This window comes from Coptis chinensis, chromosome 4, assembly GCF_015680905.1.
Source record: "Coptis chinensis isolate HL-2020 chromosome 4, ASM1568090v1, whole genome shotgun sequence".
Lineage (NCBI taxonomy): Eukaryota > Viridiplantae > Streptophyta > Magnoliopsida > Ranunculales > Ranunculaceae > Coptis > Coptis chinensis.
Genome location: NC_141459.1, coordinates 89,174,526 through 89,199,173, shown reverse-complemented (window position 1 = coordinate 89,199,173; position 24,648 = coordinate 89,174,526). Strand labels below are relative to the sequence as shown.

General features: G+C 34.5%; 2 protein-coding genes and 1 non-coding gene across 3 annotated transcripts; 1 reads left to right on the top strand and 2 right to left on the bottom strand.

The window, feature by feature from the left end:
- Nucleotides 1-2,959: 2,959 nt before the first annotated feature.
- On the top strand, nt 2,960-5,420 carry LOC147505499 (magnesium-chelatase subunit ChlI, chloroplastic-like). Its single transcript, XM_086558014.1, has 3 exons — nt 2,960-3,230; nt 3,315-3,415; nt 3,999-5,420. Exons 1-3 carry the CDS (start codon nt 3,128-3,130, stop codon nt 5,049-5,051), a joined length of 1,257 nt encoding a protein of 418 aa, XP_086414140.1. The 5' UTR covers nt 2,960-3,127; the 3' UTR covers nt 5,052-5,420.
- Nucleotides 5,421-18,037: 12,617 nt separating this feature from the next.
- LOC147505498 (nudix hydrolase 15, mitochondrial-like) lies at nt 18,038-20,837 on the bottom strand. The gene is made up of 4 exons (XM_086558013.1): nt 20,274-20,837; nt 20,051-20,193; nt 18,607-18,726; nt 18,038-18,518 (listed from the first exon to the last, which is right to left on the bottom strand). Exons 1-4 carry the CDS (start codon nt 20,689-20,691, stop codon nt 18,294-18,296), a joined length of 906 nt encoding a protein of 301 aa, XP_086414139.1. The 5' UTR covers nt 20,692-20,837; the 3' UTR covers nt 18,038-18,293.
- A 1,150-nt stretch (nt 20,838-21,987) lies between these two features.
- On the bottom strand, nt 21,988-22,061 carry TRNAI-UAU (transfer RNA isoleucine (anticodon UAU)). The gene has a single exon. It is a non-coding gene; the product is annotated as a tRNA-Ile (tRNA).
- Between the last annotated feature and the right edge of the window lie 2,587 nt (nt 22,062-24,648).

Sequence of the window (24,648 nt, the reverse complement as noted above, 5' to 3'; positions counted from 1 at the left end):
AACCACTGAGTCAGATGTAACAGAATTTGTAATAATATAGATCACTTTAGAGGCGATCTGGCTCATTAAATTACGCAGTTGAGTCACGCTGATTTCTGTAACTCAAATTGTTAGTAACTTCACTGAAAACCAATCACATGCATATTTTGAGAGTATAAATAAAAGAGTAATTTCTCGTGAGAAGCATCATGATTTCAAGATCAAAGATAGCTAAGATGTTGAGCAAAATGTTGAGATCAACTGTAGGAGAGGCCCTCGAGAAATGGCGACTTCGACCCTCCTGAGGAGGTCGTTGCGCTCCTGCCACCTCTTAGCAAAGTAGGCTAATGGGTAACCCCCCTCGTCTCGATTCACTGCTCTACATTTTGAGAAAGTGGAATAATAAAGGCCCAAAATGGATGGAATTGGACCGCTCGTCCATCTCCCTTTTGCCAAACCAAAACCTTGAGGAACCTTTCCGAAACTTCTCAATGCATCCAACGAGAATTGGACCAAACTGTTGCCGACTTCTTTATATCAAAGATAGCTAAGATAGTAAATGTTGAGATCAAATATCAAAGATTTCAAGATCAGTGATGCAAGATGCAAAGCAAGATGTAATTAGTGATGAAAGATACAGAACGCGATCAAAGCAAGATGCAAGATGTTGAGATCCAAGGTCAATGATTTCAAGATCAGTGATTTCAGTGATTCCATCTTGAAGCATCATGATTTCAAGATCAAAGATAACTAAGATGTTGATCAAAGATAGCTAGAACCTGGTTTGGAGTTTGATCTCAAATCAAAACGGAGTTGAATTGAGCATCCATGGATGTAGATCGCCTGCAAAGGATCCAACAGGAAAAAGCAGTAGTAGTCTCGAATTTTGTGAGGTCGCATCATGTAAGAACGAGCCAGATTGTTTAATTCCTTTCTTGATTGCTAGAGGACGTCTTGATCAACTTCCTGCAATTTCTTGTCAGGTCGAGCCACAACAACTCGAGATCAGTCCGGGCATATTGTTTATGAGGTCGATTACAATAAACTCCACATTATTATATCTAGCTTGTTGTAGAAATTTTATATAGCAATTGTGAGTAGTGCATTCAATTTTAGCATCACAGCTTTTGGCTAAATGCGGCATTCTTGTCTCCTCTGTACATGCTGGATGGGGTCTACTATCTTAACCCCTTTGACCATTTGGATGGGCCAGTTAAGAAACTATATACTATTACCATACATGTTTGATAATGGAAAACTTATCTTTCATGTAGTAGCTGACTAACTCCATGAGCGAGCGAGTGAGCTTTTGTTTGATGACTGATCCTCATCGATTTCTTCGGAGCGACTATCACCACGTTTCATGGGCTTGGAAATAGAACGTATAGAAATGTAAGTTGAAGGAACAAAAATTTTAGTAGTTGAATTTCCAAGAAATTGTCCCTACAGACGGCGCCAATGTAAAGGTTCTTTTTGGGTGAACCTTACTTGTGTTAATGATTTGGGTAGAATGATATTGTGACTGAGTTTGACAGATGGAACTGTCTACGTATCCAGTTCGTTGACGAACTGGAATCAGTCAAATGTAGTTTATTGTTTGGATTCGAGTGATAGTGGAGGAGATGGAGAGTGGAGAAGAAGCCTCCAATCCCTTCCCCTTTGTTAGAGAGTGGAGAGGAAATATATAGCATTCCCCCCCCCTTTGGTGCTCCGTTCATATCAATTGAATGAGATCCACTTTTGGTGCTCCATTTAATATTTAGTATTGCATTGATAGCTATGCATGTATTCATGTTCATTTTGTAACCATTTGGTAACTCATGACTCTTGAGATGACCAATTGAAATGATCTAATAAGTTAATCTCAAGATATGATTGATGGCAATGACACATGTCGCAAATATATTGATGACAATATATGTCCATCACAATCAGTTTGTTGTTTTTTATTGAGTTTGTTGTTTTTTGTCGGGGACTGTCGATTTTCCTCAAGTGTTGTGTTGGGAGATGATTGATTAGATTCTTAAATACCAACGAACCAGTGACAGTCGAGTATTGTGAGAGAGGTGAAGATTGGGGATTTATTTGGAGGCTGACCCAACGGCTAATATTTCTCCCAACGAATACTTGTTTTCAACCTGTGATAGGCAGTGAGATTTGAGTTGTGATTTGTTGTTAGATCAGATTGATAATGCGTGGTAAAACTACTAATTGTCTTTGAATATGGTGGTGAGTGACGATGGATTGGTTCATTTAAAAAATAAAATAATAATTATATGGTCAATGTACAATCAAACCTAGTCAAATACAATTGACTAACAACTTCAAACAGACTTGTTGATGAAGAGTGACCGAAATCAAATTATTTTAAATAGTATGTCTAAACACAAAACAACAATATAGCGTGACCACAAAAATACCTTTCTAAATATCATTGCAAAATATCTTGAGAATGAGTTTGTGATTTTGAATATTTTGAGAAGGATGTGAATCCTTAATAACAAACCCATAATCTTTCTTTTTGTTTTAGTAATTAATTGCAATCCTAATAACAAACCCATAATCTATCTGTAATTCTAATTCCTCGTCAATTTTCTCCGATATCTCTAAGGTTTAGTTTAATCATTTCAAGTTTCAACATGAAAACATAAAAACATATCATCCCAACCAAAATTTCAACTGCAAATACTTGACATTGTTTACATATAATATATTCCAGATAGAAAATGATATAACACATATTTGTTCGGAATATACAAGTTATGCACGCAATTGTGCAGGTATAGTAATCTCTCACACAAAAGATGCACATACAATAAAATGAAAAATGCATGTAAACATGTCAAACGTTACAATTAGTCAATTACAATATAAATAATGCACGAGCCCAACCCCAACCCAAAAATTGGTCAATGAAGTTGACCCATTGAGCTATTGAGGCCATGGCCTAGAAAGTAGAAACGATTTAACTGACCCAACTACTAGTGTTAAAAACATGAAGGAGAAAATCAAAGAATCAATTAGGAATCGAACAAGATCAACTGCTCTATCCTCTTTCTTATCCGCAGCCCTGACTCCCCTTTACTCATTCATGACTATTATTTCTCACTCTCTTCATTCCTCTTAAAAAGCAGAGAGTTTCACAGTCATGGCAGGACTTCTTGGCCCTTCTCCAGCTGCCCTCTTAACTTCTACACTCCCTTGTACTTCTTCTTCAAACTCCAAAGCTTCTTTTCTTTCTTCAACTACAGGTACATATATTAAGTTATTAACAACCCCATTGTTTAGTTTTAATGAGAATAATGTGTGACCCCTTTTGTTGAATTTGTTTGTAGGGAAGAAGTTTTATGGAGGGATTGGAATTCTTCCCAGTAAGAAGGGCAGGTCTCATTTCCATGTAGCTAATGTAGCTACTGAAGCCACTCCCACTGAAAAGGTTCGATTTATTTAGATTCTTTTTTTTTTGTTAGTGCTCATTTTAACTTTTAAGTGTCTTTTCTACATTTAGAATTGAAGTATAGTTAACTTACTACTAGAATCTTATCTGGGAGTCCGTCATTGCACATTTTGATTAAATAGCGAAAAACACAGATGCCCATTAGTCTTTGGTTGATTTTTTTGAGTTGAAGTATGAACACCCATTCATTTCTGTATGCATATTTTACAGTGTTGTTTTTTACTAGATCATTTTATTATGGTATTGTGATGTCGCCTAGGTTTTATGTTTTTATTGTATAGATTTCATGTAGATTTTCTGGATGCCTTTTAGTTGTTGGTTGGTGATTTTGAATTTTGAATTTTTGTTTTGGTTGAGAACCAGTTGTTTGTAATTGCATAAACTGATCACAATTTTCTTTAAGAATCTAATCGACGAAAAGCACAGGTGGCCTTTAGATTTTTGTTAATCAACTTGACTTAAGTCTTACCACCCATTTATTGGAACAGAAGTTCCAGGTTTAACTTTACCAAATGTCTGTGATAACTACTTACTGTGAACTTATGTACTGTGTTGTTTTCAGGCTCAGAGGGTTGCCGCTAAAGGAAATCAGCGGCCAGTGTATCCTTTTGCTGCAATAGTCGGGCAGGATGAAATGAAACTGTGTCTTCTACTTAATGTGATTGATCCAAAAATTGGAGGAGTCATGATCATGGGTGATCGAGGGACTGGAAAATCAACCACAGTGCGGTCCTTAGTGGACTTACTTCCTGAAATTAAGGTTGTTTATGGGGATCCCTTCAACTCTGATCCTGAAGATCCTGAATCTATGGGGATGGAAGTTAGAGAGAGCATCCTAAGAGGAGAGGAACTTCCTGTAGCAACGACCAAAATCACTATGGTTGATCTCCCTCTTGGTGCCACTGAGGATAGAGTCTGTGGAACCATTGACATTGAGAAGGCTCTGACTGAGGGTGTGAAAGCATTCGAACCTGGTCTACTTGCCAAAGCTAATAGAGGGATTCTTTATGTGGATGAAGTAAATCTATTGGACGATCACTTGGTTGATGTACTTCTGGACTCTGCTGCTTCTGGGTGGAATACAGTTGAGCGAGAGGGTATCTCAATTTCACATCCTGCACGATTTATTTTGATTGGTTCAGGTAATCCTGAAGAGGGTGAACTGAGGCCTCAGCTTCTCGATCGGTTTGGAATGCATGCACAAGTGGGGACTGTAAGGGATGCAGAGCTCAGGGTGAAGATTGTGGAGGAAAGGGCAAGGTTTGACCAGAACCCAAAGGAGTTCCGCACAACATATGAGGAGGAGCAACAGAAGCTCCAGGATCAGATTGACTCAGCTAGGAGTGCTCTTTCCTCTGTTCAGATTGACCGTGAACTCCGAGTAAAGATCTCCAAAGTGTGTGCTGAGCTCAATGTTGATGGATTGAGAGGTGATATCGTCACAAACAGAGCAGCAAAGGCATTGGCTGCACTGAAGGGAAGAGATACAGTAAGTGCAGAGGATATAGCTACTGTTATCCCCAACTGCCTAAGACACCGTCTTAGGAAGGACCCACTGGAATCGATTGACTCTGGTTTACTTGTCATAGAAAAATTCTATGAAGTGTTCAGCTGAGCGAGGTAACATTGCGGCCTTTTCCTGTAACTTTTGTTTGACTGGTGTTTCCCCCTTGTCGTAGTTGTTTCTTCTCCTTTTTGTTTCCCCATCTATCTCGTCTCTATTGTAGATTCATAAGATTATATATAAGGCTTACAAGTCGGAAAATCAATAGTCTGAGATTTTACATACTCTGCTTCTTTGTTATTGGGGAAAGATGGATAGTGCTGTTTGAAGGTAAAAGTATGTGCCTGTTCTGTAGTGTTTGAAGCATTGTCTTGTGCTTGGAGTGCTATAGTGATTTTATCTTTTTGTTATGGATCTCCCAAAGGGTTCATTTAATGTAGAGGATCCAATTTATTATTTATTGATGTCTTCCATTGTTAATTCCTTGCTTAACAAATATAGGCTCGTTTTGTTTAATCTTACACTGACGCTATTATTTGGATGATACATTATGAAAAACAAAAATACTATGGATTATAGTGTGAGATTTAGCATATGTGTGTGCTGGATGCAAAATGATTGCTTATTTGAACTAGCCAAGTCATAACTAATAGGAAGACAGCCCTCCACAACAAGCTATAATTCAGAGCTCTGGAAATCAAGTGGTTCTTTTTCCAAATGTAGACTGTTCCTTCAATTCAATCTTCCTTCAATTCAATTCCTCTTCTATTTAATACTATCAACTAGAAGCTAGCATAGTTTTGTAAAATTTGTAGGATTGGTTACCACAGACACGGGTCCAAGACGCACTGGCACTGTAGTTTATTTTTCTGCAAAAAACAAAATGACTTACGGTGGTGTAAAAATAGTGAAAGTTTCTTGAACAGGTCTAGGGTTCTATATTATTCTTCTGTTGATTTGTAATAAGTGTCTCTTAGAACCGCTGAAGATAGTTGTCATTTATATTGTAAACGTGTCTGTTTACCCTTCTGAAGCTGAAGATCTTTCTTGAGTGGCCTTTTAAAATGTGCCCCCCCTGTTTGAATCAAATTTAAGTTGAAGGACGTTGTGAACTTGTGAAGATGTCTCTTGGAAGTTAACCTAGGGTCATCACCAGTATTGGGTTTCCTATAATACTAACTCACTTGTTCAGCACTTGGCAGATACTTCTCTGATGGGAAAGGGACAGTGTATAACTAGAAATAGAAGGACGAATCACATTTTTTGCGTATATAACTGACAATGCCACTTCCCGATAATCATAGTTGACCCTTCTCTCAATGAACTGGATTTTGCCGTGCTTCCATATGGTGATTCTACGTTTGTCACTTAATTTTAAGGGTTCTGATCCTAGATTTTGTCAGTGACGAGCTTAATTGACGTTTCAGATGATTTTTTTTTTAACTTCAATCATTCAATTTCATACGAGGAAATGTTATATGATACTTTTGCATTAGAACTACTGAACCAATCTTTTCCATTTTCATTATTCTCTTCTTCTGCATAAGAATACGTAAGCAATTAAAGATTTAAAGTCGAGCAGTCTTCAAGTGGAATGCATTGGAAGTTTTTTTATTTGACTGATGTCATCTTCGTCTAGAGTTTCGGGTGCAAAAGGTATGTGCTACGCTACTGCCTTGATTCAGGCTGTTCTGTACATGTTATTCACAAAGTTCGTTATAGATTTATGTATAACACAGTCTCTGTGTATTATACAGCAACTCCACTAATGGTTTCAACTTTCAAGTTAAACATCTAAAATTCTAGACCATTAACTGCATGAAGTCAAAATGCGATATTCGTATAGGTTGTAGCAAGAGAAGATAGCCAGCGTTCTGAAAGTGTATGTAGGAGCCTAGGAGTTGCAGCTATTATGTTGTTTACTAATTTCTTCTGGAACAGATAATATTATCCCATAACTCATACTACAAACTTTGGAGCATGAAGGAAGCCGATCGAGAATTTAAAACATTATGTAGGGGAGGTCGAGAAAGCACGGTACCAAGTTTCAAAGAATGTCTGTTGGTGGGTGCTATTCCTAAATCATATTCCTTAAAGCTGGTAACAATTGGCTTCTGCAACAACGTAAGAAGAAGATTGCTGTCTTCTATAGATCTATAGGCTTTTGCCAATTGCTAACAACAAAGGCAGAAAATATTCGATATATTTAGACTACATTGTCGATATCCGTCCAATAATATGCAAGAGCCGAATACATTCTTTTAGGACTATAGTTACAAATTCTGTTGGCAACTTGCGTTAATATCTGGAAATGGTGGGTATGAAATAGGTTGCTAGTTCTAATGGAGGAGTACAATATCGATTTCCCTTTATTATGTATCATTTTTTGTTGTTGTTATTGAGATTTATAAGTGTAACTAACAGAGTAACAGCAGGTGTCATGAGAATGGTTTGAAGTCTACATGTTCGCCTTCTCTGATACGGTGGCCAGCTTGTCGTCTTATTGCTGCAACAAATAAACCCAACAATGTTCTAAGGCAATACGTTACGATAACTTGCATTGCAGTTTCCGACTTTATTTGCCAGTTGACACTTTTTTATCTACTATCTACTATCACCTCTCTCTATATTAAAGCAGAGTACTGCTGAGGTGGACAGTCTCTCTCTTAGGTGGCACTCTCCAAGGAGAGAGTTCTCCCACGTGGACACTTTTAATAATTATATCTTTGTGTATTTAGTTTCCTAATTGAACTTGGACTTTTAAGTAAACAAATATAATTAAATGCCTTAATAATTATATCTTTGTGTATTTAGTTTCATAATTGAGCCTTGAACTAATAACAAATATAACATACTGAAAAAAAGGTAAACAAATATAAGCCACATTTAGAAATCAATTCTGATCCGATCAGGAAACAAATAGCATGAAATTTGACCCTTCGTTGCTTTCAAAACATGAATTCCTATGCAAGGTTTCCATTACTAACTCGATCTTCACTTCAATGAATTTGTATCTTTAACTAATTCCTACAATTGCATATTGCGATATTCATTAATATCTACATTCATGGTCTTGGTTGGGATATACATGTCTATATACTAAAGCAGAGACTTTTAAAGAAGGATTTTCTCTTTCCTATGTGGCACTCTAATATGAAAGATAATATTTTATAATAGCCTATAATTCCACGTACATAGAACTTCTTTTGAGAGTTTGAGTGTATTTCTAATTCTTATATATTTGATTAAATAATAATAAAAAATGCTAAAAAATAGGTGATTTGTATAAGGTAATTTCCTATTACAAATTAAATATTTTTAGTGTTCCAATTCTTATATATTTAGTCAAATAAAAAAAATTGCTAAAAAATAGGTGATTTGTAGAAATTAATTTCCTATTACAAATCATACAATTTTAGTGTCTATGATAAAACACTGACTTATTAATTAATAGAGAAATCAGAATAAAGATACAACAGCATTAAACTAACCTCAAAGAATAATTAACGGAAAATCAAAACTTAGATGCAAATACATCAAACTAACATCAAAAAATAATTGTCGAAAAATCGGATACATTGAGCTAACCCTCAAAAATTAAATTAATGGGAAATCGGAAATTGGGTGCAACTGCATTGAACTAACCTCAAAGAAAAATTAATTATAAATTGGAAACATAATGCAAATGTGTGGAACTAATCTTAAAACATAATTAACAGGAAATCGAAAACCGAATGCAACTGCACTGAACTAATCTAAAAAAATACATTGGATGCAAAACCTCAAGAAATAATTAATGAAAAATCGGAAACTGGTTGCAAATTCATTGAACTAATCTCAAATAATATTTAACGGAAAATCAGAAACTGGATGCAAATGCAAGCATTAAATTAATCTTAAAAAGTAATTAATAGAAAATCAGAATATGGATACAACTGTATTAAACTAACTTCAAAGAATAATTAACAGAAAATCAAAACTTGGATGCAAATACATCAAACTAACACCAAAAATTTATTGTCGGAAAATCGGAAACTGGATGCAAATGCATTGAGCTAACCCTCAAAGATTAAATTAACGGAAAATCGGAAACTGGATTCAACTGCATTGAACTAACCTCAAAGAAAAATTAATTATAAATTGGAAACATAATGCACATGCATGAAACTAATCTTAAAAAATAATTAACGGGAAATCGGAAACCGGATGCAACTGCACTTAACTAATCTCAAAAAATAAACTGGATGCAAAACCTCAAGAAATAATTAACGGGAAATTGAAAATTGGATGCAAACTCATTGAACTAAGCTCAAACAATAATTAACGAAAAATCAGAAACTAGATGCAAATGCAACTTTATCAAATAATAAACAAGAAATAGGAAACTGGATGCAAATGCAAAACTATTATATATTAATATTATATTGATCACTCAACCAAATTTCTTATAACGTGAAAACCTCACTCTCCATTAAAAAAAAAAAACTTACCTTTAATAAAACCTTTCAACTTCATTTTGTTGTTTAATAATTGAAGTTTAAAATATTTATCATTATTGCTTTGCCGTTTTTTTTTTTTTCATTTTCTATTATATATTTTGTGATGTTATTTTTTGTATAATTGTTTTTAACTATGTTTTGAGGCCGTGTTAAGAATATATTCGAAATAAGTCGGTGCTTTATCATAGACACTAAAATTGTATGATTTGTAATAGGGAATTAGTTTCTACAAATCACATATTTTTTAGCAATTTTTTTTTATTTGATCAAATATATAAGAATTGGAACACTAAAAGCGTTTAATTCGTAATAAGAAATTACCTTTTACAAATCACCTATTTTTTAGCAATTTTTTTTATTTGATCAATTATATAAGAATTGGAAATACACTCAAACTCTCTGAATATAAAAATTAGAAATACACTCAAACTCTCCAAAGAGGTTCCATATACGTGGGATTGTAGGCTATTAGAAAAGACTATTTTTTATATTAAAGTACCACATAGGAAAGAAAAAAAAACTAACTCTCATATTAGAGTGCCACATAGAAGAGAGAAAATCCTCAAAGATTAAATTAATGGGAAATCAAAAACTGGATGCAACTGCATTGAACTAACCTCAAAGAAAAATTAATTATAAATTGGAAACATAATACAAATGTGTGGAACTAATCTTAAAACATAATTATCGGGAAATCGAAAACCGAATGCAACTGCACTTGTAACGCCCGTATTTAAAATACGTAATTATTTATTAATTAATTAATTTAATTATTTATATAAAATTCGCTGGACTGGATTTGGGAATGTGGGCCTGATTTCTGGGTCCAAGTCTGTATTGGGCTTAGGTTTCGAACCCAAGTATATATTCATATTTTTCTAGAGAATAGGGTTTGGAGATAAAAATAAAGTAATAAAAATGGAGGCAGCTCGTTGGCTAGAGCGTTGGAGCGCAACGATTCGGACTAGGAGGGATTCGTCGAGCTGTTAATTAAGGTGAGTAGCTATTTTTGCTATTTCACCGAATTTATAGTTTTTCGTGTATCGGTGTATACTATCTAAGGTTTCTGCCTATTGATACTGCTCTTTATCCTGTTTTATTCGACGTCGTGTTTGTCGGGTTGTTAAAACTCTATTGAAACTCGGAAAATTTAGATTGACTGTCGAAGCTTTATGGGCGTTAATGGCAGATAAAGCCCAATAGCAAGAAATCGTCCTATATTTTTGGTTGAACTCTGTTGGGGTGGTTTTGAACCCTTACTGATGAGGTTAGGATTGAATGATGTTGGGTGGTTGTGGGGAAGTGTTGGGTATGTGGTATTGACATGGGTTTGAAGGATGTCGAAGCTTGAAGGAACTGTTAATGGCGGCTCACCCAAACGTCCTCAGTAAAATCTTTTGAACTGTTTTTCGGTTGTTTATGTTGGTGAATTGATGATTGGTTGTAGTAGCTAGTGTAGGGTGTGAGGGCTGTCGAGTGGGGCTGTGGGAAGCCGTCGGACGATAGTGAATGGAGGTCGATGGATTCTAGATCTAGTTTTGAGGAAGATGGGGGATCAAATGATTTGAGGTGTTTGTGTTAATTAAAGTTGTTTGGGTTTTAAGGAGGAGTGAAACCGCTGGAAGGAGGAGATGAGGGGTGGGCTTGGGCTTGGTTGGTTTATTTGGGCCCGATGTTATTTTGTTTTGGTTGGGCCGGTTTTGATATAAGTTTTTGGGGCTAAACACTAGTTAGTTGTTGGACCGGATTAATCTTTTGTTTAGGACCAGTTTAGTTTAAGTTGTGGACCAGTTTTAGTTTAAGTGTTGGGCCGGTTTCAGTTTAATTCTCTGGGGCGAACCCATTTGTGTTTTGAGCCAGTTTCTAATTTGGTTTTGGGCCGGTCCATATAACTTAAAATAGATCTATTTGGGTCTTTAAATGTTTAGACTTTTAGGGCCGGGTTCTAAGGTTTGGGTTTGGGCTTGGCTAATTGGGTCCGAACCATTGCCTTAGTCATGATCCCATGAGCCATGCACCTTTGCCCTTAGCCATGAACCATGGCTATGACCCTCAACCTGTTGAACATGGAAACGACAGTTTGACTTTGACAATGACGTGTTGACTTTGACTTTGACCATTGACCGTTGACTGTTGACCATTGACTGTGGAATGTTGACTTTTTCTAGATTTTTACATATTTAAGAATATGGACAAATGTAGTAATAAAATATTGTCGGATATTGTATAACTTTGTTTGTCATTATCTAATTAAGATTTGACGTGAGTAGTGTGTAAATAATATAAGTATTGGCACGTAACAAGGGGGGAATTCTTATAAGATTTAGATATATACGTTTTTATGAGAATTAAACTACATACAGACTTAGATTCATGGACTTTAGTTTTGGGCTTTTGACGGCTGATCAGTTTGACTTGACTTGTGATTTAGACTCGAATAATTATGCGTGATATTTGGACTTGAGTTGTTCTTTATTTTAAAGTCGTTTCATTTTGATATTTGGTGGAATGGACTTATATTTTGATTATTTATATACTATTTATTTTGTGCACAAATGGAAATAATGCGTGCCTTTGAGGGTGACTTGAGTTCACATAAATATATTGAACGAATAGATTTCATGATTGATTATTATTATGAGTGGCTACTTAAATGAATTGTAGTATGTATGAAGGCTGAGATATTCCATATGGTGTAGTGCAATATATAATTGGCACGTGAAATAATAAGTTTCGAGATTTGATATAGAGATATTTGGATATCGTGCAATAAATTGTATTGGCACGTGATAATGTATATTATTTTATAATGAGAAACGTTGAGCTTCAGTACAATTAAGTATACTGGCATGAGATAGAATAAGAATTATTCTGAGATATAAAGGTATGACACCTGAATAAATTACGTAATGAAAATCCTAGAACCTAGCTACCACAACTCATGTGATTTGCCTTGTGATGGGCGCATGTGATATGATTGGCCCTTCTGGCGTTTCAGTGAATTTGAATGGCCCTTCAGGCGTAAGTAATATGATTGGCCCTTCTGGCGTTTCAGGGAATCTGAATGGCCCTTATGGCATAGCCGAATAGTGGCTTGATTATTCCGTTCACAAAACTAGAACGAGATGCGCGATATTTTATGCCGAATAATGGCAATACTCACATAATGGCTTTCGTGTGAGGGTTACCTGGTGTGCGGCATCCCGCCGAGTTAGTTACGCACGGAGTGGTTCATTATGTGAGGGGAGGCATGTGGATGTACATGTTCGGCGTTGGGAAGCGATTGTGGTAGCCAGAGAAACTAGGTAAGACATAGATACGACGTGATTTTAGGGACACGCAAAGAAAGCCTTAAATAATATAATTATGGTAATATGTTGGTTAATGATATATTTTTAGACAGATGATTGTATATGGTTTTGCATAAGAGTGGGTCAAACTAATTACTTGTGCAGAGACGACCCACTCTGTAATTGAGCATGAAATACAGTAAGTATAGAATATGTTTGGCTAGTTATTAGTTTAGTTAGAACCTAAGGCGCCTCGTGGAGGAACTAAATGTCTTTGTATTATTGTCGGAAAGCTAAGGCGCCTCAGTGGAGGAACTACCTGCCTTAATTATGGTACTTAAGGATGTTGTATTATTCGTTGGATGTTAAGGCGCCTTGGTAGAGAAACTAATTGCCTTATTTAGTGTGTAAATATATGTATAAATATATATTGTATTTTAGGGCTACTCACACTAGCATTGTTTATAATATTGACCCGATTTGCATATTTGTTTATCGGGTGTGTTCATTAAATGAACATAGTTGATAAGTCTTGACAGGTTTAGTGTTGAAGAAGGTTGGTTGTTGCTTGTGGTTTGCGTTAGCATTGCATTTCAGGATATGTTTTGTTTTCCCTTGAGGTGATATAGATTTTCAGTTGAGACAAGGTTATTTGTATTTTCATTTGTAAATTTAAATAAAGAGTTATTGAAAAGAGATTTGTAACCTAATCTTATTTGTAAATTTTTGCAATGAAGAGGACTTTTGTTTAAGTTAAAATTTTTATTGGTTTTTAATTATCCGTATATTTAAACTGTTTATGGGTTTTTGGGATTTGAGAGTGCGTCACACCTCGAAGATCGAAGAGTCGAGAACAAATATTGTTTTTCCGAATTCTGTCAAAATTCGGGGTGTGACAGCACTGAACTAATCTAAAAAAATACATTGGATGCAAAACCTCAAGAAATAAATAATGGGAAATCGGAAACTGGTTGCAAATTCATTGAACTAACCTCAAATAATATTTAACGGGAAATTAGAAACTGGATACAAATGCAAGCATTAAATTAATCTTAAAAAGTAATTAATAGAAAATCAGAATATTGATACAACTGCATTAAACTAACCTCAAAGAATAATTAACGGAAAATCAATACTTAGATGCAAATACATCAAAGTAACATCAAAAATTTATTGTCGGAAAATCGGAAACTAGATGCAAATGCATTGAGCTAACCCTCAAAGATTAAATTAATGGGAAATCGGAAACTTGATTCAATTGCATTGAACTAACCTCAAAGAAAAGTTAATTATAAATTGGAAACATAATGCAAATGCGTGGAACTAATCTTAAAAAATAATTAATGGGAAATCGGAAACCGGATGCAACTGCACTTAACTAATCTCAAAAAATAAACTGGATGCAAAACCTCAAGAAATAATTAACGGGAAATCGAAAACTGGATGCAAACTCATTGAACTAAGCTCAAACAATAATTAACGAAAAATCGAAAACTAGATGCAAATGCAACTTTATCAAATAATAAACAAGAAATAAGAAACTGGATGCAAATGCATTAAACTAATCTCACAGAATAATTAACATAAAATCAGAAACTGGATGCAAATGCATTGAACTGACCTCAAAGAACAATTAACAGGAAATTGGAAATTGGATGTAAATATATTGAACTAACCGAAAAGAATAATTAACAAGAAATCAGAAACTATATACAACTGCATTGAACTGATCTCAAAAAATAAATAACGGGAATTGGAAATTGGATGCAACTGCATTGAACTAACCTTAAAATATAAATACTGAAAAATCAGAAACTAGATACAAATGCATTGAGTTAACCTCAAAATATAGTTTGGTTATATGTTGTGGGAATGTCTCGATAAGTATAGTTTTGCATTTAAAATGGTGTTTATCTTATCCCTTTCCGTATGATTGGGAACTCCTTGCTATTCAAGTAGCTTCAATATATATGAACTTCGTCTTATTAGGCAATCTCACAAAACTTCAATCAAATTTCTATTATTAAACAACAAAATGAAGTTGAAGGGTTTTATCAAAGGTGAGTTTTTTTTCTTTCAATGGAGAGTGAGGTTTTCACGTTATAAGAACTTTGGTTGAGTGATCAATATAATATTAATATATAATAGTTCTGCATATTTGCAAATATTTTTTAGAATAATTAATATGACAACACCCGTTCGTAGATAATCTTTGAAGATTCCACATAGTGAGTCATGCATAATTTAAAAAATAATTAACAGAAAATCAGGAACTAGCTAATCTTCGATGATCCCACATAGTAAATTAAGCATAATTTACTTTTTATGTCATATTTGCAAGGACACTATAGATGGATTAGTAGAAGTTGGTATTACACACCACATTGGATAATTATAAGAAAATCGGAAACTGGATTCAAATACATAACTGAGTTCAAAGAGTAATTAACTGGGAAATCGGAAACTTTATGCAAATTGCATTAAACTAACGACAGAGAATAACTAACGGGAAATTAGAAATTGGATGTAAGTCTTTGAAAAATATTTAAGAGAAAATCAGAAACAGTATGCAAATACATCAAACAAACCTTAAATAATAATTAATGGAAAATCAGAAACTGGATGCAAATGCATTGAACTTAACTTAAAAAATAATTAACAGAAAATCAAAAAACGAATGCAACTGCATTGAACTAACTTCACAGAATAATTAGTGAGAAATCAGAAGCTAAATGCAAATGCATTGAAATAACCTCAAAGAATAGTTAATGGGAAATCAGAAACCGGATATAATTGTATCGAACTAACCTTAAAGCATAAATAATCAGAAACTAGATGCAGATGTATTGAACTAACATTAAAGAGTTATTAACGGGAAATTGGAAACTGAATCCAAATGCAATGAACTAATCTCAAAGACTAATTAACGAAACATTGAAAAATAGATGAAACTACACTGAACTAACCTAAATGAATAATTAACGAGAAATTATAAATTTGATATAACTGCATTGAACTAACCTCAAAAAATAATTAACGGAAAATCGGAAACTTGATGCAAATGCATTGAACTAACCTCAAAGAACAATTAACATAAAATCGGAAATTGGATGCAACTGCATTGAACTAACCTCAATTAATTAACGGAAAACCAAAAACTGGATGCAACTGCATTAACCTAAAATCAGAGATTAACTAACGGGAAATCAGAAATTGGATGCAAATGCATTGAAATAACCTAAAAAAAATAGTTAACTAGAAATCGAAAGTCGGATTTAACTACATCGCACTAACCTCAAAGCATAAATGTCCAATTTTTTAGCCTTCTCACATGAGTAATTACGAGTAATTAGGAACCCAAAACGAAAGTGAGTTTATAAAAACACTCTTACATGTATGCAAAATGTATAGAAATAGTAAACTATCAAACTAACCTAGAAAAACAATTAATGGGAAATCAGAAACTGGATGCAGATGTATTGAACTAATCTCAAAGAGTAATTAACGGAGATTGGAACCTGGATGCAAATGCAATGAACTAATCTCAAAGACTAATTAACGAAACATCGAAAATTGGATGCAACTATACTATTGAATTAATCTTAATGAATAACTAACGGGAAATCATAAAGTGAATGCAATTGCATTGAACTAACCTCAAATAATAATTAACTGGAAATCAGAAACTTAATGCAAGTGCATTGAACTAACCTCAAAGAATAATTAATGAGAAATTAAAAACTGGATGCAATGTACGACATTAAACTAACCTCAAAGAATAATTAATGAAAAATCAGAAAATTGATGCAAATGTATTGAACTAATAACCCCAAAACATATTTGTATTATATGTAGGGAGAATAAATGTCTCGACAAATATAGTTTTGCATTTTAAATATTGTTTATTATAATTCTTTTATTATGATTGGGAATGCCTTGCTATTCAAGTAGCTTCAATATTATCTTCGCCACATTGGGCATTCTCACAAAACTTCAATCAAATTTCTATTATTAAACCTAACAATAAAAAGAAGTCGATGAGTTTTATCAATGTTTGATGCTTCCTTTTTATAGAGTGTGGTGCAAAAAATTTAAATGAGTAATTAATATAATTTTCATATCTCATAGCTATGCATAGTTGCTAATATTTTTTTAGAATAATTTAATATAATGGCACCCGTTTGTAGGACACGTTCATGTCATAAATCTTTTCAAGTGTAAGTAGTGTATTCTTTGAGGATATGTAAACAATCAATTTGTTTAAGTGATTTGTATACATTAGTACGTAAGCCGAACAATGATGATTTACCGTTAAATCACCATAAATCTAATAAAACTATTATACAAGCTAGATCGAGTTTAAGATAATTTCATTTGAAAATTACAGATTAATATTCTAAACCACAAAGTGAATAGGCTATCTCAATTTGATCCCTTAGTTTCCAAGTACTTATACACCATAATCGCTGCTCATTAACGTATTTCGGTTTATTTTCAATAAAAATATATTATGATTCTAAAATTTGCCACTAAATCACCATAAATATAAGAAAACTATTATATAAGCTAGATCGAATTTAAAATAATTCTATTTGAAAATTATGGATTAATATTCTAAACCACAAAATGAATAGGCTATCTCAATTTGATCCTTTAGTTTCCAAGTATTTATGCATCATAATCGCTGCCTATTAACGTATTTCGATTTATTTTCAATAAAAATATATTCTGATTCGAAAATTTGCTGCTAAATCACCATAAATCTAAGAAAACTATTATTCAAACTAGATCGAGTTTAAAATAATTTTATTTGAAAATTACGGATTAATATCCTAAACCACAAAGTGAAGAGGCTATTTCAATTTAATCTATTAGTTTCTAAATACTTATACACCATAATCACTGGTCATTAACGTATTTTGGTTTATTTTCAATAAAAATATATTCTGATTCGAAAATTTGTGTGAGACATTTTGTAAAACCTTTTCAACACACAAAATATTTAATAGATCCCTGGCGTATGCTCGGGTCCAAAATCTAGTGAAATACATACAGAACAAACTATTAACTAAAGTTACATGGCTTCCTGTCCGATAACAGGGGTTGGGTTCTTAGGGGTCTTACTGGCTTCCTTTCACATCACTACTCTTAGAGAACTATTCATGATTCAAACATGTATTTGTAACATCTTGAACTAAATTCTGCTTCTTCGTTGCTTTATATTGTTCCACAAGAACCTTCAGAATTATTTAAACAATCTCAAACTCAACCTTCACCTGTATAGTTGAATTGAATATTTGAATGTCAATTTACAAATGAAAATGGAGTTGATGACATTTATCAGACACATCACGTGTTCAGTAAACATCCTCGCAATACAAATATACAACATGTTTTTCCGGGTAAGAGGAATAACTACTTATTTGACCACTTGGTGACTAAATAATTATGTATCAGAGGCCTTCTGTTATAAATTACAAAATCCAATCAATCAATGCTCTGATGGAATTTGCCAACTATAACAGGCTGACATATTGTACAGCTCCAAAAGATAATCGTTCAATTCAAGGCATGATATTGTCTCCATTACATGCTTTAGGAACTCTGAAGTTAGGTCTTTGCTCCACAAAACTCGGAGGTCTTTGGAAGACAACTGATGCAGCTCGAATCAAGATGCCAGCAGTTAGACCCCATATCATGAACTTCTTATTCTCTGCTTCATAATCAAAGTAATGGATCAAATATTTGTCTCCCATCCATTCCCTTTCCTCTGATGTCCGGTTCTCATCCTGGATATGAACAATACAGTCAAAACCTTTGAAGACCCGAAAACAAATCAAACCAATGAGGGAAGAAGAAAGAAACGTAGAGTATAACCTTGAGGAACATCTCTAAGGGAGCATCAAATACTTCTTCAACTTCATCAGCATTAGGAATGGGTATAAATAAATGCTTGTCAGGAAGTATGCCAATCACAGGAACTACTCTTAGAAGGTGCTGCAAAGAAAATAAACCAATTTCAAGGATCAAATAAATAAAAGTGCAGCTTTCATTTTGCAACCCCAAAAGTCAGTTCAACTGGACCTGTAATGAATATGATTCATAGGGTCATCATTATATTCAAGTGGCCGTGCATCACATACACCAATTTAGAGTTGAAGGCACTGCTGAAACATTCCATGTAAGCACCAAATAGGTAAATACCAATATACCATGCAAACTATATTGACAAAACAATCCATCATATACATGTTCCTCTTCATAACTTTTACAAGTCTATTCAAAACTTCACCAATAATGCACACATGTAACCTTTATCTTATAGTTATTTCTGAATCTATCCCACTTCCCTCTGACATTTTATTCAGATCCAATTCTCTAATCGAGTGAGCGGAGCGAACAGGGCCTTAGGTGGGGTATGGGTCCAAGAATGTCACTTGGTTGGTTTCCATATGACTGTCCTCAATCTCTCTTCTCTTCTTCTTCGCCAAACTCACTCATTCTCTCCAATCTCAATAACCCTTCTCTCTCTCTCTCTCCGCCAGAACCCATCTCTCCCTAACTCGCTCTCTCGCCTTCTTCCCACCCAAAGCCCTAACTCGCTCTCTCTCTCACTCTGCAGCTCTGCTCACTCCCCACTGCTTTGCAGTATACTAGTATTCATAACAATGCCGATCAACAGCCCAGCTACAAGACAAACAGGCTACTTGAATAGAAATGGGGGAAAGATGGTCTAGAACAAATAACTAAACTGACACTGTTTCAGTACCAAGAAACAATTGTGCAAGGCAAAACACCATATATTTTTTCAATCAATATGTCCAGCTAATTTCCATAGATGTGAGATTAATCAAGATACAGAAAACCTAAAGTGAAAACTTTGCAGCTCAATGAGGCACCTTAATGTAGCCTCTTCTCTTCTCCTCCTACTGAACCTTGTTGCATTTCACATGACAGTTTTATATGGTGTAGCTTCTGCAAACTTGTAGATTTCTAACTTTCTGTGCTCATTTTCAAAATTCGAGTTAAGCAAGTTCCCATTCTATTATTGTAGTAAAATTCCAAGCTATCACCATTTCGCCCTTCGTCCATTTATATGATCCTCTCTCTTCCTCCTTCATTCCGTCATTATTCTAGTTAATCAAGGACACTGTTGGGGGTAGGAGAGATCCATTTATATCAATTTCTCTTCATTTCACCCAGCCCCCAAAGAGACATAAAATGAATCAACATCATTTTGTGAAGCACAAAGACATCCTTAATTTTCCCAAAAAATGCAACTAAACAATAAACAGTAAAACAATTGCAATACATTTCATACCTTAGACAAGAATGGTTCCATAACAGTAACAACATTAACAGTAGAAGGCTCCAATCCAATTTCCTCTTTCGCTTCTCGCATCGCCGTATCCGTATCATTTGCATCTCCTTCCTCAGCTTTACCACCAGGCAATGAAACTTCACCTAAAAACAAAAACACACCACATTTCTTAAAACTCAAAAAAGAATCAATCTTTACTAAAAAAAATCACACAACCCAATACCTGAATGTGTGGAAAGATTTGAAGAACGTTTAGTTAAAATAACACGAAGAACCCCATCATCATCCTCAAACAAACATATAAGAACAGCAGCTTTCTTGGGCTGGAATCTTTCAGGATTAACAACAATGGGTGTTGAAGATTCTGCAAAACCAACTTGAGAAACAAGTTTCCCAGCACTCTCTTCTTGTCTCTGTTCTTCAACTTCATCAAAAAATGAAGAAGGTGGTGTTTTATATAAACGAAGTTGTTGGGCTAAGTTTTGAAGTCTTAAAGAACCAAAGGAAGAAGATTTGGAAGTGTTGTCCATGAATAATAATAATAAGTTGGTATTAGATATTGAATTTGAGACTGAAGAAGAATTTGTTCTTGTTCTTGTTGTTCTAAGAATGTGGGAGATTAATGAGTAGCTAAATCTCATTATTTCGTATATATTAATTATTTTTTGTTGGGAAAATTTAGAGTTACGGTCTTACGGACATGGTGCAACAATTGGGCATGAGGGGAATTCATCTCGACCATGTAGGCATGGACCATATTTTGTTTGGGTCACATCTATTTAGTCCTATCACAAGACAAAGAATACATCCATTCTTATATTGGAGCTGATTTTGAGGCCAAGACAAAATTCAAGTTTTGGGTAAAAAAAGAATCAGAACTTGTATTGTTTGTATCAGGCATCTCCATACAGTGTTCTGAAACTTCTGAAATATGTTGCTGATGCTTATGGCCAGAAGTGATGTCTTGCGATGATAATTCAGGTTGAGTCTCTTTGGCGGTCTTAGGACTGAAAAATGCCTATCACGTCCATACAGGCATGGGTGCGCAGCCTTCTTACTGTGAGAGGTACTTGTTTGATGCTAATTTATTGAAAATATAGGATACAATACAGCTAATTTTGCGATAGGGAGTGCTCTTTGACCCTGTTAATGGAGTGTCTGTGACTCTGTGTCTTCACACTTTGAATTTAAGAGTTAGAAGGAACTAACATAGTATGTTGCACACTTGCATTAGAAAGACCCGTAGATTACACAAAATCGCAAACATTGCCTCATTCCTCAAACACTCATGAATTACAGCTTCAATATTATTAAAACTACGAAAAATAAATATTAACCAGATTTTCCCACTGGTAAATGGGATTTGAATGGTGTTGATAGTGAAAGATTTGTTCAACCATAAAAACGGTGCACATGTTGTTGACAAATTGTATCCAAAGGACATTTTGGTGGTTAAGTTTGAGCATGAACCTTTTGTAATCTTGTTTGTGGATAAACAATAATCAATCCACTCTATCCATTATTGAATGATACACCCCTAGTTGAATTCTCTTCTTTATCCTTCTTGTTCTTTTAGGATGATATCACTTTCAAAGAGTGTAATTGATAGAGTCCAAGTCCGGAGTCTTGGGAGTTCTAGTTCGTTGTTAATTGAGTACACATAAATTGAGGAAGTTGTAAATTAATTGGTCCATTGAAGACAAAATTTGTGCACCATTTGAAACAAATTCAATCAGGCCAGTTGAAGCTCTACCACAGTTATATGACTCCCAGTTCTTCAAATATAAACTAGATTCAACCAGAAATATTTGACTACGGTGAAATTTTCATATGAACTTGGAATTGACTGTTGTAGTCAGACCAGTGAGTCTTCAATCCATTGAAAGATGACAATAGATTTTACAAAAAAGTTTGATAGTTGAAATCAGATACAAATATTGTCCCGGCGGGGCTCGAACCCGCGACCTTCGGCTCATAAGACCAACGCTCTAACCAACTGAGCTACGGGACATCTTGTTGATGTGAGTTGGAAAGTCTATTATCACATAAACAATCCAGTAAGAACTGCAAGAATGTCCCAAAGTTTACTTTGTCAAACTGAGTATGGCTCGCCTAGGGAACCAGCGGTAAATAGCATCGTGAGTGAAATAATTGGTATACCAGTTTTATCAGAACTGCAAATTATAAGATGGTATTATAAAGTGGTTTGTTTTTAATTTTAAGTTCAAAATACACACATGTCCCAAAGTTTTACTTTATATTAATTTGTCAAACTGAGTATGGCTCGCCTAGGGAACCAGCGGTGTACGATGATAGCATCGTGATATATTTGTATTTAGTGAAATAATTGGTATACCGGATTCCGTTAAACTTTTACCCTTAAAAAAACTCATTCTTGATATCATTAAACGAGGATCCACAAACAAAGTGCTAAATTAGTAAATTACTCAACAAAATTACTAAAAGGAAATAAGTACGATAATGGGATTTTATTAGAAGATGAGTAGATGACAATATCATATCAACAAAATTCATTGTAGGGTTGTAGATTCTATGAATTTTTAGTAATATAAGGATATTTAACGAAAAAAAATGGGGACTGAAGACATTATTTGAGTGCTGACATAGAGCTGATGTGGCATGATCTATATGTGAGATTGTCAGTGGGTGTCTTTGTTTTTTTTTTTGGCATGATCTAAAGTGCTTCAGCCACCTAAATATAACATGTACTACTTAGAGATCCTCCTGTATTTGCCGTAGTAACCAAAAAGGTGTTTCTATCTCCCAGAAACAGTCATGGAGATAATCAGCCCTAGTGGCTAACACATGTACTACCTTATTACAATGTCTATCTACATGGATTACTATTAATAAGGAATAAAAAAACCGAGGTAAATTCCTAAGCATCTATGATTATACGACGGGTTGTCCTCCCGACGTTAGTAGTTAGTATACTCTAAAAGTTATCTACTGTCTTGCAATCGGTTTCTACCAGGATCCTTTGGTAGCCTAGGACACTCCCATTGGATGGCGCACTTGAGCCCTCAACTCTCTCTCTCTCTCTCCTTGGCGTCTCATCTATATGTTTTGGTGGTGCCTGCATCACTCATCACACATACTATAACCAATACCGTACCAATAGGTTTATATTTCGAAATGAAAGCAATATCCACATTAATTTTGACATAGGAAGATGGTAGTGCTAGCCAACTTTTTTTGAATGGAAGTTGAGTGGATGGGTGTGAAGGTGTTTTATTTTGTTTATCAAGGTGGAGTGATGTGAGGTGGGTGGCTGTCTTGGCAATACCAATTGGTAATGGAATATATTTTGCTGAAAAATTGTGAGCACATCTTTCTTTCCTAATGGTCTAGTATGTGTAAAGTCATGTTAACTTTCACTCCTCTAACTCCACAGGGCAATCAGGTGGTGGTTTAAACCAAAGACTAACAAAATCTTTAAATAATAATTTTTAAAAATGTCAATGCGTATATGCCAAGGAGTTGCAGACCAAACCGCCCTAGAGAAAAGGCAAGTAATTAGCAGATGGGGTAAAGTTTCGACGGGCAATTTACAAAAAACGCATTGTTGATCTTTGATATCAAAGATACAATTGATTCTCTTTAGTCAGAGACAATGTCATGAATACATTTCTAAGCAAAAAATTGGGTCCTTGGGTTCCCACTCGATTTCCAAATTTGAAGGGAAAATTTGGAATATCTACAATGAGTTTGTTTAGTTTGTCAACAATTAGACACTCATGGAAGGATTTGATACTGGAGGACCCCCCTAGGCGCCATTCTGGGCCTGAGGCCATAAATGCGCAACGCACCCAGTCTTTAGAACCAAACTAGATTTTTGGACCCGTTCATCGAACGGGGCCCGTTTTTATATGATTTTTATGTATAAAAAATATTACTTCGAAACTATATTAAAATATGGGTTGTATACAAATGTGGAGTTAAGTGATAAGCCCATTTGGTAATCTGTAATACGAACTAAATTGACCACATACAATCCAATTTTATCGCTTAGGTCCATAGTGCACTTCTTAGGGCTATAGTGCATCTTAGACATAGCCTATAATAAAGTCTATTAACCCATTTAATTGTGGTTGAGTTTAATTTTTGAATGAAAATGTGTCATTGGTTTATTTATTAAGACATTTTTGTTGATGTATAAACTTGCACTTACTGAATCATTAAGTTTTGATGGAAGAATAATCAAATAATTGAAACAATAAAATTTGTATTAACCGAACTATTATTTATCTGTTACTATTTATCAACGTATGTGGAATTTATAGTTAAAATATTACAAACAGGTCTGCAACTTTGCATATTTTATTATTATGTATATTTTTATATTATGTTTAAAAAATGTTATTTCAAAACTATATTTAAATGTGGGTTGTATACAAATGTGAACTTAAGTCATAAGCCCTTTTGGTAATATTTAATACGAACTAAATTGACGCATACAGTCTAATTTTATCGCTTAGGCTCATAGTGCACTTATTAGGGCTATAGTGCATCTTAGACATAGCCCATAATAAAGTTTGTTAACCCATTTAATTGTGGTTAAGTTTAATTTTTTAATT

What these genes read in the sequence shown, in the direction of transcription:
- LOC147505499 (XM_086558014.1), top strand. Translation starts at nt 3,128, where the DNA reads ATGGCAGGACTTCTTGGCCCTTCTCCAGCTGCCCTCTTAACTTCTACA. An exon ending in TTTTCTTTCTTCAACTACAG is followed by an intron (nt 3,231 to 3,314) that starts GTACATATATTA and finishes ATTTGTTTGTAG; the next exon opens with GGAAGAAGTTTTATGGAGGG. An exon ending in AAGCCACTCCCACTGAAAAG is followed by an intron (nt 3,416 to 3,998) that starts GTTCGATTTATT and finishes TGTTGTTTTCAG; the next exon opens with GCTCAGAGGGTTGCCGCTAA.
- LOC147505498 (XM_086558013.1), bottom strand. Translation starts at nt 20,691, where the DNA reads ATGAGATTTAGCTACTCATTAATCTCCCACATTCTTAGAACAACAAGA. An exon ending in TGGAACCATTCTTGTCTAAG is followed by an intron (nt 18,727 to 20,050) that starts GTATGAAATGTA and finishes TTTTCTTTGCAG; the next exon opens with CACCTTCTAAGAGTAGTTCC. An exon ending in CCTTAGAGATGTTCCTCAAG is followed by an intron (nt 18,519 to 18,606) that starts GTTATACTCTAC and finishes GTTCATATCCAG; the next exon opens with GATGAGAACCGGACATCAGA.